This window comes from Pezoporus flaviventris, unplaced genomic scaffold (assembly GCF_033815535.1).
Source record: "Pezoporus flaviventris isolate CSIRO_AGI_PZ_B2104156 unplaced genomic scaffold, CSIRO_AGI_Pfla_v1 ptg000164l, whole genome shotgun sequence".
Taxonomy (NCBI): domain Eukaryota; kingdom Metazoa; phylum Chordata; class Aves; order Psittaciformes; family Psittacidae; genus Pezoporus; species Pezoporus flaviventris.
The window spans coordinates 705,275-719,839 of NW_026892712.1; the positions used below are offsets into that span (position 1 = coordinate 705,275).

A 14,565-nucleotide genomic window follows, 5' to 3' on the forward strand; every position below is an offset into this window, starting at 1 on the left:
TCATAAACTCCGAGAGTTCGAAGACAATCTCACTCCTTCCATCATCTCAGCTGTGAAAAAACTGTCCCAGGACCTCGACAAATTGAGGGACGATGTATCTGATTTATCCAGCTCCTCACGTGTACCAACACGCGTCTCAGCTATTAACAAAAGACGTCCTATTGTTCAAGAGAGGAGATACAGAAGGTATACGCCACGGGGTACCCTATGGTTTTACCTGCTGGATCACGGAGAAGACATGACAAAGTGGGATGGAAAACCTACTTCAGCTTTGGAGGAACGGGTGAGTGAACTGAAGAGGGGAGCAAGGGCCAAGACTGATCGTCCCATGAGAGCTACGGCTTCAGTCTCTGGTGAGCAGTTTCCCAGATGGAGTGGAAGAGCTGATTTTACTCCAGCTCCTGTGATAACGAAGAATAATCCCTTTCAACACGACTTAAGTGTCCAATGCTGTGACGACCATTAGAGGGGCCCTGCCTCCAGCCAGGTGGAGGTAGGGGACAATCGGATTTACTGGACTGTGTGGATCAGATGGCCTGGCACATCAGTCCCACAGAAGTATAAGGCTCTAGTAGATACCGGTGCACAGTGTACCCTGATGCCATCAAGCTGTCAAGGGGTGGAACCCATCTATATTTCTGGAGTAACAGGAGGATCCCAAGAGTTGACTGTGCTGGAGGCTGAAATCAGCCTGCCTGGGAGGGAGTGGCAAAAGCACCCTATTGTGACTGGTCCAGAGGCTCCATGCATCCTCGGCATAGACTACCTCAAGAGAGGGTACTTCAAAGATCCAAAAGGGTACCGGTGGGCTTTTGGTATTGCTGCTTTGGAGACTGAGGAAATTGAGCAGCTGTCCACCTTGCCTGGTCTCTCAGAAGATCCCTCTGCTGTGGGGTTGCTGAAAGTTGAAGAACAACAAGTGCCAATTGCGACCACAACAGTGCACCGGCGGCAATATCGCACCAACCGAGACTCCCTGATTCCCATCCATCAGCTGATCCGTAGACTGGAGAGTCAGGGGGTGATCAGCAGGACCCGCTCACCTTTCAATAGCCCCATATGGCCAGTGCGAAAGTCTAATGGAGAATGGAGACTAACAGTAGACTATCGTGGCCTGAATGAAGTCACACCACCATTGAGTGCTGCCGTACCGGACATGCTAGAACTTCAGTATGAACTAGAGTCAAAGGCAGCCAAGTGGTATGCCACGATTGATATTGCCAATGCATTTTTCTCCATTCCTTTGGCAGCAGAGTGCAGGCCCCAGTTTGCTTTTACTTGGAGGGGTGTCCAGTTCACTTGGAACCGACTGCCCCAGGGGTGGAAACACAGCCCTACCATTTGCCATGGACTGATCCAGACTGCACTGGAACAGGGGCAAGCTCCAGAACACCTGCATTACATTGATGACATTATTGTGTGGGGCGATACAGCGGAAGAAGTCTTTGAGAAAGGGAGGAAAATAATCCAAATCCTGCTGAAAGCCGGTTTTGCCATAAAACGGAGTAAGGTCAAGGGACCTGCACAGGAGATTCAGTTTTTGGGAATAAAATGGCAAGATGGACGTAGACAGATCCCCACAGATGTGATCAACACGATAACAGCAATGTCTCCACCAACTAATAAGAAAGAAACGCAAGCTTTCTTGGGTGCAGTGGGGTTCTGGAGAATGCACATCCCAAATTACAGTTCGATTGTAAGCCCTCTCTATCATGTGACCCGGAAGAAGAATGATTTTAAATGGGGCCCTGAGCAGCAACAAGCCTTTGAGCAAATTAAACGCGAGATAGTTCATGCAGTAGCCCTTGGACCAGTCCGGACCGGGCCAGATGTAAAAAATATGCTGTACACTGCAGCTGGGGAGAACGGTCCTACCTGGAGCCTCTGGCAGAAAGCTCCAGGGGAGACTCGAGGTCGACCCCTCGGCTTTTGGAGTCGGGGATACAAAGGATCTGAGGCCAGCTATACCCCAACTGAGAAAGAGATACTGGCAGCGTATGAAGGGGTTCGAGCTGCTTCGGAAGTGATTGGCACTGAAGCACAGCTCCTCCTGGCACCCCGGCTGCCCGTGCTGGGCTGGATGTTCAAAGGCAGGGTCTCCTCTACACATCATGCAACTGATGCTACATGGAGTAAATGGGCTGCACTAATTACACAACGAACTCGAATAGGAAATCCCAGTCGTCCAGGCATTCTAGAAGTCATCATGGACTGGCCAGAGGGCAAAGATTTCGGAATGTCACCAGAGGAGGAGGTGGTGCGTGCTGAAGAGGCCCCACCATATAATAAACTGTCAGAAAGTGAAAAGCAGTATGCCTTGTTTACTGATGGCTCTTGCCGTATTGTGGGAAAGCATCGGAGATGGAAGGCAGCTGTATGGAGTCCTGGACGACAAGTTGCAGAAACTGCTGACGGAGAGGGTGAATCGAGTCAGTTTGCCGAGGTGAAAGCCATCCAGCTGGCCCTGGACATTGCTGAACGAGAAAAGTGGCCAGTACTTTATCTCTATACTGACTCATGGATGGTGGCAAATGCCCTGTGGGGGTGGTTGAAGCAATGGAAGCAGAGCAACTGGCAACGCAGAGGTAAACCCATCTGGGCTGCTGCACTGTGGAAAGATATTGCTGCCCGGGTGCAGAACCTGGTGGTGAAGGTACGTCATGTAGATGCCCATGTACCCAAGAGTCGGGCCACTGAGGAACACCAGAACAACCAACAAGTGGATAAAGCGGCTAAGATTGAAGTGGCTCAGATGGACTTAGATTGGCAACATATAGATGGGCCCGTGACCGAGGGGTGGACTTAACAATGGACACTATTGCCCAGGTTATTCATGAGTGTGAAACATGTGCTGCAATTAAACAAGCCAAGCGGTTAAAGCCTCTTTGGTATGGAGGACGATGGTTGAAGTATAAATATGGGGAGGCCTGGCAGATTGACTATATCACGCTGCCACCAACCCGCCAAGGCAAGCGCCATGTGCTTACCATGGTGGAAGCAACCACCGGGTGGCTGGAAACATACGCTGTGCCCCATGCCACTGCCCAGAACACTATCCTGGGCCTTGAGAAACAGATTTTGTGGCGACACGGCACCCCAGAGAGAATTGAGTCAGACAATGGGACTCATTTCCGGAATAACCTTATAGATATTTGGGCCAAAGAGCATGGCATTGAGTGGGTATATCACATCCCCTACCATGCACCAGCCTCTGGGAAAATCGAACGGTACAATGGGCTGTTAAAAACTACACTGAGAGCGATGGGTGGGGGAACTTTCAAGCATTGGGATACACATTTACCAAAGGCCACCTGGTTGGTCAACACCAGAGGATCTGCCAACAGGGCTGGCCCAGCCCAGTCAGAACTTTTACATATTGTAGAGGGGGACAAAGTTCCCGTGGTGCATATGAAGAATTTGCTGGGGAAGACAGTCTGGGTTATTCCTGCTTCAGGTAAAGGCAAACCCACTCGTGGGATTGCTTTTGCTCAGGGACCTGGATATACTTGGTGGGTAATGCGGGAAGATGGGGAAGTCCGATGTATACCTCAAGGGGATTTGATTTTAGGGGAAAACAGCCAGTGAACTCAATTGTATGCTGTTGCCTGCTGTGTAATGCTTTTATAGCCCATCAACTAGATGTCTCCAGGTCACCAGCGACTGGCCCTGACTTCCCTCCAGCCGTCATCCCAACAGAGAATGAACTTGGAACATCATGGACCGAATGGACTCGGCAGCATTATAGGGATTGGTCCATGCACTAAGAAAATGATTTTTTCCTCTTGGTCTGTATGTATATGGATGTATATATGTGGGAGAGCGATGGTGTATTGAAAATGTGGGATCTGAGCACGACGTGAATGGTATGGAATAAGGGGTGGATAATGTCCTGGGTTCAGCAGTAGCAGTCATGTTTTTTCCTTTGTGTTAACTGGTGCAGTGCTGTGTTTTGACTTCTAGTTTGAGAACAGTGTTTGTGAAGCCGATGTTGTCGGTCGTTGCTAAGTGATGTTTACCCTGACCAAGGACTCTGTGAGGCTCATGCTCTGCCAGGGAGGAGGGGAAGCTGTGAGGAAGCAGAGACGGGGCGCCTGACCCGGGCTAGCCGGGGAGGTATTCCATACCACAGCACGTCATGCCCGGGGTGGGGGGTAACTGGGAGTTACCCGGAAGGACAGGAGCTTCCGGGTGGAACTCGTTTTCTTGGCCGGTGGTATCGTATTCTCTTCCCTTGTTATTTTCCCTTATCATTGTTTTAGCTGATAGTAGCGGTGGTGATTTGTTGCTGGACTGTTCTTGTCTCAACCCGTAGGAGTTGCACTCTCTCGATCCTCCTCCCCGTTCCTCCGGGAGCGGGGAAGGGGAGAGCCCCGGTGCAGGGCGGGGGGAGACGGACACGGACCTCGATTGTTGTCAGCTCGGCACCACTCACTGGGAGTGAGTGAACAAGTTACCTGACTGGGTTTAAACCACGACAAGCAGTCATGTTTTTTCCTTTGTGGTAGCTGGTGCAGTGCTGTGTTTTGACTTCCAGCCTGAGAACAGTGTTGGTGAAAGCCGATGTTTTCAGTTGTTGCTAAGTGATGTTTACCCTGACCAAGGACTTTGTGAGGCTCATGCTCTGCCAGCTAGCCAGGGAGGTATTCCATACCACAGCACGTCATGGCTGGGGTGGGGGGTAACTGGGAGTTACCCGGAAGGACACAAGCTTCCGGGTGGAACTCGTTTTCTTGGCTGGTGGTATCGTATTCTCTTCCCTTGTTATTTTCTCTTATCAGTGTTGTAGTTGGTAGTAGCGGTGGTGATTTGTGTTGTACATTGGTTGCTGGACTGTTCTTGTCTCAACGCGTAGGAGTTGCACTCTTTCGATCCTCCTCCCCGTTCCTCCGGGAGCAGGGAAGGGGAGAGCCCCGGTGCGGGGTGGGGGGACGGACCCCGATTGTTGTCAGCTCGGCACCACTCACTGGGAGTGAGCGAACAAGTTACCTGACTGTGTTTAAACCCCGACATGGGGGACAGTCATGGGGTTTCTTTTTACTGCTTGTTGTCCTTTCGAGGCCTGCAGAAGAAGGGGGCCATCCCTGAGCCTGTAGAGTTTTCTCACGTGTTCTACTGCTTTTTGGACCATTGAGGCTCCCTGGGGGTGGAGGTGGGATCTCACCACTTCCAGAGATGGTTGATTTTCTGGCTTGCAGACCAAGGGTTTGTGAAATGCCCTCTGTTGTCAGTGTGTGTTTGTCCTGAGAGGCTTTAGGGCCCTCCAAAGGGAAAGCTTTATGCAAGACGAATAAACATCAAAAGCACAAGATAGTCAAAGCAGTTATTGTGTCTCCCTAGTGAGCTGGGGTTACAGTTCAGATATGTGCCAGGACAGTATCTATCTGACCCACTATGCAGAACAAATAGGGTTTGGAAAATTACACTGTGCCTTCTGGCAACAGACTGCTATAGGGAGGATTATCTGTTCATGTTACCATGGGAATTGGGCTCTGCACACAATAAACTTAATACAGAAGAAGTTTGGAGTAGATACAGCTTTGACATCTTTAAAAGACATAACAAAAGTTTTTAGAAATTGGATTAAATGGTGAACATTATAGTAACACCTACAAAGGTATTCAGCAGGAGAGTTCAGTACTTGGGTAATAGCAGCAACATGTATCCTCAGTCCTGGTTACAACAGCCTTGTCTCTGAAGACCATAGTCTGAGTACATGGCACAGGGGTGAGGACTGCCTGCAGTCAGATGGATTAATACAGCTGTCACATTAAATTACATGATTACTGAAAAATACTGTGGGTGAGGCAGTGTTAGATGGGGAAAAGAGATGGGTAAAATAAAGTTTGGGGTATGTGAAGGATGGAGATGGAGAGAAAGAATTGAAAATAGCATCATTCCTTTGTTTAAAAATCAGATTTCTATAGTCATATGCTGTGAACATTTATTGTGCTATTAATTATTAGAAGAAAATTCTAAACCAGATGTTAGACAGCAAAGGCTGGAAAGTTAGTTCCCCAGCTTGGTGCAGGCCTGGCACATGTGCTTGCTCATGCCTCTCCCATGTTTGCCAGTCTGTGCCTGCACCCCCTGCACCCTTCTTCTGCCATGGCTGATGCTGCTCTGGCAGCTGTGGGCATCACTGGTGTGACCACCACCTGGGTGCCCTCATCTCCCTCTTCCAGGTTTGGGGGAAGGGGGCTGTGCACAGTGCAATCCCCAGAGAGGTTAATTGCTGCCTGCTGGCCCCCAGCACTCTTCAGTGTGTATAAGCACAAGTTATAATTTTAATTTTGCTTATTTAAACCTTCTTCATGTTCAGACCTTCCAAATGGTGCCGACTTCTTCCAGCCAAACCCAGAGGAAAGGGGAGGTCATTCTGCAAATGTGGTGGGGGGGCAGATTGTATGGGGCAGGGCTGAAGCCGCTCTGGGGCACACAGGGCAGAGCTGCAGTGGATGGCTCTTGATGTTGAGATGAAGTTGCCAGACCTGGGGTGTTTGTAATGGGTGAGGAGATGGTGTTCCCCCAGGAAGGGCTGTGGAGGCTAGGGGCAGGCAGCGCAGGGGTTAGAGCAGATGGAGGGGGTAAGGTCTCTGAGCAGGATCCTCCTGCCCTAATCCCTGTGCAGCTTTTCCCAGAGACCTGAGCACTTCCTAAATGGAAGATGGACTGGATTTTGTTTGATTTGTGTCTAGGGATAGTTGTTGGGAGTGGCATAGTGTTGTGCTGCTGTTAGCATACGTACAGGAACAGTCTGTGGCCCCTGGGAAGCTGTACTTGTGATCCATGTGGTTTCCATCAGAGTGCTCCTCTCTCTGTTTCTGATTTAAAGTGGAGCTTTGACTAAACCTGATCAATATTTTTGCATGCTGTGCGTGAAGGACCAGATGTTGGAAGTTTCCTATTGTTGAGAGGGAGGGGGCAAACACATCCCACACACCACACACACAGAGACACGCACACAGACTTGCAGAAATCAATGTTCTCTGACAGAAGTTGGTTGGTTTTCCAAAGAACAATATATTCTATTGATTTTCAAGTTGATTTATCTTGGTTCTGGTTTAATATTTTGAATTTGTTTTCTGTGATAATGTCCTGGGTTCAGCAGTAGCAGTCATTTTTTCTCCTTCTTGGTAGCTGGTGCAGTGCAGTGTTTTGACTTTCAGCTCAGGAACAGAGCTGATAACAAGGATGTTTTGGTTTGGCCAAGGACTTTGTGAGCCTTATGCTCTGCCAGGGAGGAGGGGAAGACAGGAGGAAGCAGAGACAGGACACCTGACCCAAACTGACCAAAGAGGTATTCCATACCACAGCACGTCATGCCCAGGATGTAACTGGGAGTTAGCCAGAAGGGCTGGGAGACTGCAGGGTTGGAGGAGGTATCGGTCGGAGCTTGGTCGGGCTTGGGGGGCGAGTTATCGGTCAGCGGGTGGTGAGGTGTTGTATTCTGTTCCCTTGTTATTTCCTTTATCATTATTATCATTGGTGGTAGCAGTAGTGATTTGTGTTATACCTTAGTTACTAAACTGTTCTTATCTCAACCCGTGGGAGTTGCATTCTTTTGATTCTCCTCTCCGTCCCTCTGAGAGCAGGGGGAGGGCAAGGAAGGGGGGGAAGTGAGCGAACGAATTACCTGACTGGGTTTAAACCACGACAGATATGGATAAATTCTCACAAGGGGGAAGCTTAACAGTGTGATTGGACAATGACTGCATGTACTTGTCCAGCTTCTTATCTTTTCCACCAACTCACAGCTAGTACTTGATCGTCTATCATGTTGTCTTACTTTGGCCTTCTCCTCTCCTCCATTGGAAGACTGTGAATCAGAGGTAGGCATGTGATGTGCCATGTCCAGGGTGGACTTGGTGGTGTTGGCACCCTCAGGCACAACAGGCAGGTGAAGCTATCACAAAGGATATTTGAACACGCCTGGAGTGGGAGCAAAAGAAGACCAGGAAATAAGACACATTTATTAAACAGTTTAAAACAAATGTTTTCCTAAAATCCCTTTTTAAATGGGAGCAGTACAGGCTGTGCATCTGGTTCCCACAGAGACCGTGTCCTTAGTATTTCCTTGAGCCTGGAACCAGATTTTTCACTAATTGCTCATCAGGGGTTTCCTCTGCCTTCTTGCAGAAGCTGCTCCTCTGCCTGTTGGCACTTCATAAGCTTGAACGCAGTGTTTTCAGGTCGGGGGCTTCCTGACTGCTGGAAGACAAGGCTTGCCATGTATCTCCTGGAGCGAGACCTCCCAAGCCCACAGCACGATGGGGTGGAAGGGAGGTTTTATTGCAGAGGTTGGACCTAAGTGGGGCAGATCAGCTGCTGGTTAAGCTGGGCCATGTGATGCTTACATGGCTCTTGCGACCAGCTCACTAACCTTAGCTTTTTATGTCTTAAGCCATTTCTCTTTTTTTGGCTCAGGAAGTGGGTAATGCATGCAAACAATAGAAATGAGAGGGAGAAGAAGTTCTTATGAGGGAAACCAACAAAAAGTCTTTTGAGGGCACCAGTAGGATTAGTGCCCTAGTGGATCCTTCAAATATTACAGTGAATTTAATTAAATACATCATGATCCCAAAAGAGGCCAGTCTAATTAGCCAGATCTAGAATACATTTATTCTCTTTCCTCACCCTTCTAATCAAACACATCAGCATCAGCTCCTATCCTATTTTCAATCGTTCTTAGACTCAGAGGGCTCTCCTTCCTCTGTGTTAGCTAAGCACACAGCACTGGGTAATATGTGCCTTTAATCTTATCTTAGCTGTAACTGAGATAATACACATCAGATTTTTTACCAGAAGGTCCTGGCTGCATGTAGGCAATATTTTTGATTGATGAACCTTGAGATCATGTCCAAATCACTGTACTATGTGTCTTGAGTGAAATGCATGGTGAGGACAGAGTTTCACGAGATGACCTAGAAGACATAAAGAGGTCTTGGGGTTGGGCAGTGGGAGCTGGCAGGGATTGTTGTATAGCTGAAATGTAGGTGTGTGGTGGAAGCACCAAATGGTCTTCACTGACGAGTCTTGTGTCATTTGACTTTGGTATCCATTTGTCTTCCACTTGTGATAAGCATCACTGTGGGAATCGGAACAGTTACTGTGAACTCAGCCCTGCTGCTTCTGCCACAGCAGCCAGCATAGCTGTAAGCACTGAATTCTTCCCTCTGCTTTTGACAAGTAATTGCCACATCCTTGGGATCCATGACATAAAATAGCTGTTTGTTTCCCTAGCGTGGACCTCTATGCCAGACAATTGATAGATTTTGTTAAATAATCCAGGTATAATACTCCTGAATTAGCCACATTGGCTGTGGTAGCACAGCTTCAGAGGGGGGCAGGGGTTTTCCCAAGTGCTAACCTCTTTTGGTGATACCCAGATGCATGCTCACCGTGGGCTTCTCAGTCTGGATCACTGTCACAGCTGTCTTCCGGGCCAGGCTGCTGCTTTCTTCCACATCCAAGGGAGTAAAATCTAGATGTCAGGGAACAGAGTGCTGGGTGATGGATAGGATGGCACATGTGCTCTGCTTCCATATGCTGTTTCCAGGACCTCTTGATCTGATGGGTTCATTGTGTTCTAGGATTGCTTTGGTTTTATTCTTCCTAGTTTTCAATGAGAATTTATCAAATTTGATTTTATCTGTTTGACATGACGTTGGGTCTCCTCCCAGGATAAACTTTAAATGTGAAAGAATTAACCACACATAGGTCGTGAACAGTTGTTAATGTTGGATCTGCTATTTTCTTTCACTGAAGAAGATGATCTCGCCCATCTCAATTTTTGCTTCTGTGCTCATTTTAGTATGTTATATTTTCTTGCTTCTAAGTGGGAGTGTGTGTGGTACCATGAGAATAAACAGGCTTGATCTTACTGTGTCTGTCAAAATATGGTTTCTTACTTAGTTCCCAGGTGGCTTTTAGCAATTTACAGTGGACTAACCCAGGGAGACTGGACATGGTAAAGGAAATTCACATCTCTCTACTTTGCTCTTCACAGCACCTTCAGCATCACGAGAGCTGGGTTGAAGGTGAAAGCTGCTATTACCACTGTGTCCTCTGTAACTACTCCACTAAGGCCAAGCTGAACCTTATCCAGCACGCGTGCTCCATGAAGCACCAGTGGAGCGAAAACCTACGGAAGCTTCAGTGCCTTCCTGAAGAAGAGAAAGACCTGGGACAGATCTTCACCAGCTGGAAGTGTACAGCAGCTGAGGCTGGTGAGTGCTGCCTCCCTTGCATGCACAGGGTTGGGCTCTTGCCTCCTCTGTATCGCAGGATTGGACTATCACCATCAGACCTTCTGTTCAGTTCCATGGCAAGCTTGGTGGCTTTCTTGTTTCTTTTCCCTGCTGTGAGGATGACGCTTATTGCTTATCAATAATGTGTTATGGAAGTCCTGGCTGCCCTGAGGTAGGACAAGACCCTGCTATACCTGCAGCATCTAGCATACCTCTGCCTCATGGGGCTTGTGGGTGGTGGCTCTGAAGCACCAAATATTTGCACATGTTCATTTTGTAATATTTTGTAATATTTGAGTGTCTAGAGATACCACTGCATTAGGACAGCTCTAACAAACTTGTGTACTATACTTTTAGTAGATATTTTGCAATGCATCAAGTGATGTCCTGAGGTGCAAACCTGTCCCAGTTTGTTCATTGGTTTCTAGTATTTCAGACACATTGAATCGTGAGGAGGAGCTCGTTGAAAGGGGTGGGCGGGAGATGGGGAGAGTGTTGGTCTGTTTTCTATGTCTCCTCTTGACATAGTGGATAAGGTGAAGGGCTTGGATGAAGCATATACTTCTACAGAAAGGACAATAGGAAAGGGATTGCAGCTGTGAATCTAGCAAGAGAAAAGGTGCCTTAAAGGGGACAGTTAGGCTGGACAGAACAGAAAATGTACTTTGTTTAATCATTTAAAGGGTTAAAAAGTTTTTTATGTTGGGGAAAAGCAAGACATCATTAAGTTCTCTTTGGAGGGAGGAGGAGGAGGAGAGACTGCCCAAGTCGGCTGGTACATGTGCTGTCAGTAATGTGAAGATGCTGGAGCTGGGGGTATGCCAGCAAAACTCGTCAGAGCTCTCCTCAGCTTCAGCCAGGACTTTCCTCCAGGACTGCTGTTGAAATGGTTAAATCTTACAGAAAAGTGCTCTGAGGACCTGGCATTCCTCAATTAATGTGCATAGAGACAAGGAAAGTGATTTTAGCTTAAAGGCATTGAGAAAGGAAAGCAGCACCACTGGAGGAAAATGCGTGTGGGTCTTAGAAATGTCTCTTGAATTAACACTTGGGTTGCGTTGCTGTTATTCATGTTAGTAACAAGGATGTGAAATAGTTTCAAAACACCCAGAAAGTAAAAGAGGGGAATTTTCAGTAAGAGTTAAATTCAGTCTCATGGAAAAAAGTGACCGATCTGTGAACTCAGCAGCCCAGTGGCGTGGAGGGCATGGAACATGCTTTCCCAAAGGTCACGGTGACCCTGGAGGGGAAAGCAGCTCTCAGAGCTGTTCTGCTTCTCTGGGGTGCCCTGCTGTAAAAAAAATATTCATATTTCAAAAGGATATGTTGAAGTGTTATATGGTTTGTGAGTTTTCTTTAAAGCAAAATGGACAGAGAGGAGAAACCATCTGTGCCCTTTTGTGATACACAGAACAATCTTGGAAACCCTTGTTTACTTTAAAAATACGTGTTTACCTTGTCTTTTACTTCAGAAACTTTATCTTTCCTTGTATGTCTGCCAGGATTATGACATTGCAGGTACTGAGACTGCAGAAGCTGACTAGCTGAGAGGGAAAATGGTCTTTTGACCATTTAAAAAAAAACTTTTTTTTTTTTATTTAGTTAAAAGTCTTGATAAGTCACTACAGGGAAGTCTCATTTAAAAATTATTTTACTTTTTCAAATGGTCTGAATTTCCTTTAAGCTTGTTGGTTCTTCAGCAAAAACTGACAGCAACAAGACACTAACAATTTATTGTATTTTATTTCAAAGGTTAAAAATACAAGTAAAGATAAAACTCTAGGATTCAGGGGGATCAGGGAACCTCTGATCCATTTTGGAGGTCTCATTGACCTGAGATATTTGATTTCAAACACTTTTCCAGCCCATTGTTGAGCAGAACTGAGCAGACACACCTTGCTAGTGTGCTGGTGGCCAGCATGTGCTGGTCTGGTTGGACCCACAGTGATGGGAGTTGGATTTGGCTGCAGCACCCCCATGGGAGAGATCAGGTGCTTTCATCTACCGTTTATTCTGATCCCATTATGGTATCAGAACATCAACTCGAATATACAGTGGGGTGGTCCTGTTGCCCCAGCTGGGCTGAGGACGTATCCTGGGAGAAGGCACATCAGGACGCCACAAGGATGGCATCCATCAGGGGTGGGCCTCACAGCAGGCAAGATCAGCCTCATGCAAGGCACAACAGCAATTTGTTTCTCAGCTTTAATTTATTCAGTGTAATTATTTAATGCGTAAAAAGATCTCCTTCCCGCATCCTGATCCTTCTCTTTTTTCTGTGAGTTTTAAACTCCCAGTCTTGTTTTGCTGTAGTCTTGGCTGTCAGCAGTATGTAGCAGGAATATGCACACACCTGGGCTTCAGTTCTCTCTTCTGTCATGTATGTTTTGTCTTGGTTTTGAACTTTGCTGGTGTGTTTGGCTGTTCCAGCCCTTCAGGAGAACAGCACATTCTGTGGGGCTTCACCGACGAGTCTTCCAAGCCCAGTGCTGCCAGTGTAGGAAATGCGCATCCTCCATGGCAGGGCTGCACTTTGGGTGTGCAACTGGCTCTCTGCCTTTCTTTCTCCCATCCAATACAATGGTGTATACTATATCCCTGTTACATTTTCTATTGTTTTTTTCTGAGGGCTAGGTGACTTCCCCTGCTGCCTTTTGATAAGGAGTCTCCGGTCTTCTCTCTGTTTCAGGCACCTTGAGAAGAAAGTGCTTTTCTGATCTGTGACACGTCTCTGTCAGGGGCCCAAAAGGATGGTGACTTTTTTGCTGGTTTGATGCATTACAAGTGCAGTGGGTTGTTTTGATGCTGCTGTTACTCTCTGGTAATTATCACTGTGATTCTCCCTCCCCTTCTACTTAATTACATTTGGTTTTAATTCAGTTTCCCTACACATATAATATCAGTTTGCCTTTTTTCCCCAAGGTGAGTCACATTTTGTTATCACTGCTATTTCTGAGAACTCATAAAACATTTCAGTCCTCGCAGCTTTTCTACCTCTGCAAAACTCCTTCCTGGGATGGGGCCCAGCTCTGGTCTGGCTGCCTGGGGAGGTTGTGGAGTATTCGTCCTGGGAGATGCTTGAAACCCAATGGGCAAGGACGAGGATGAGGTCCTGAGCACACCATGACTTGTGCCTGTCTTCTCTCCTTGTAGAACTGTAAGTACTCAGAGCAGGGCTAAGCTGGAAGAAAACCATTACCTTCTTGTGCTGGACTGTTTTCTTGCTGGTGTGGCTGGCCAGCTGTGGGTTCACCTCAGCAGTAGTGTGAAACATCATCCTTCTCCTCTGATTCGGAGAAAACTCCAGGAACAAACTTGCCAACAAAGTTTTCAAGCTGACAAGCAGGTATTCTTTATTGCAGTGCCGGGAGACACGGGGGATAGCTCCTCCTAACGTGTCATGCAAGCCGTCCTTTTATAGCCACTGGGCATACATACATATTCATGAGAATACATATGGATTACATTATTTTCCAGAAAGTTCCCCGCATGCGTACAAAATTGTGGTGGTGGTCTCTGAGGGCCCTTTACTTCTTCCAACAATCTTCATCACTTCTGGCCACCTTTGGAGCACGCACAATAGATGCTCATATCAGCTGAATTGGTTCGTTAGCACCAGAGACATAATAATCCTCCTGTCCTCCTACTTATCAGTTAGTTTAACTGTAGCCCATCCTGGACACCTGCCATTCCCAGATACTCCTTGTCCCTGTGTCCTGTTCTTCTAGACTGTTTTTCTTAAATTACATCAACAACTTATCTTGTACAAGAATTCTCAGTATGTTCTCTAGCTGTATTCTATTTTTTTTTCCTGTGTATCATGCACCTCAGTAATTTTCCATTGCTACTGTTACAAAGCCATGAAACTTAACATTACTTAGTACTGATTCTAAAGTTTTATATATTCCATTTTGTAATTTTGTGCCCCCCCTTGTCTCAAATCCCCCCTTTTTCTGTCCTTTTGCAAATTCTTTTGCAACATTTTATATATTGCCATTACCATCTAAAGTCTTTCTGAAATAATTTCTCATTTCTACTTGATGCTTAATTTCATTCCTTTTCCGGTCTTCATAATTTATCATAGATCATTTACAACACCAGAGGGAACATTGTATCATACCACAACTAATCAATATTAAGACAACATCAATATTCCTGCAACCAGTTGCCTCAACCAGGAGAGATCAGGTAACCATGAAGTTAACTTTTTCCATATTTCCTCAAAACCCCAGGAAGTGTCATCCATGGCCATTTCATGAAATACTTTAGTTTGTTTCCAAATTTCCTCCAGATCTATTTCAATTCTGCCACTTTGATC

General features: G+C 46.7%; 1 protein-coding gene across 1 annotated transcript in view; it reads left to right on the forward strand.

The window, feature by feature from the left end:
- The window catches only part of LOC133283323 (zinc finger homeobox protein 3-like), a 155,759-nt gene that overhangs the window by 44,485 nt on the left and 96,709 nt on the right, over positions 1-14,565 (forward strand). The window contains 1 exon segment of the mRNA XM_061480007.1: positions 10,007-10,226. Within this exon segment, the coding sequence (XP_061335991.1) occupies positions 10,007-10,226 (220 nt within the window).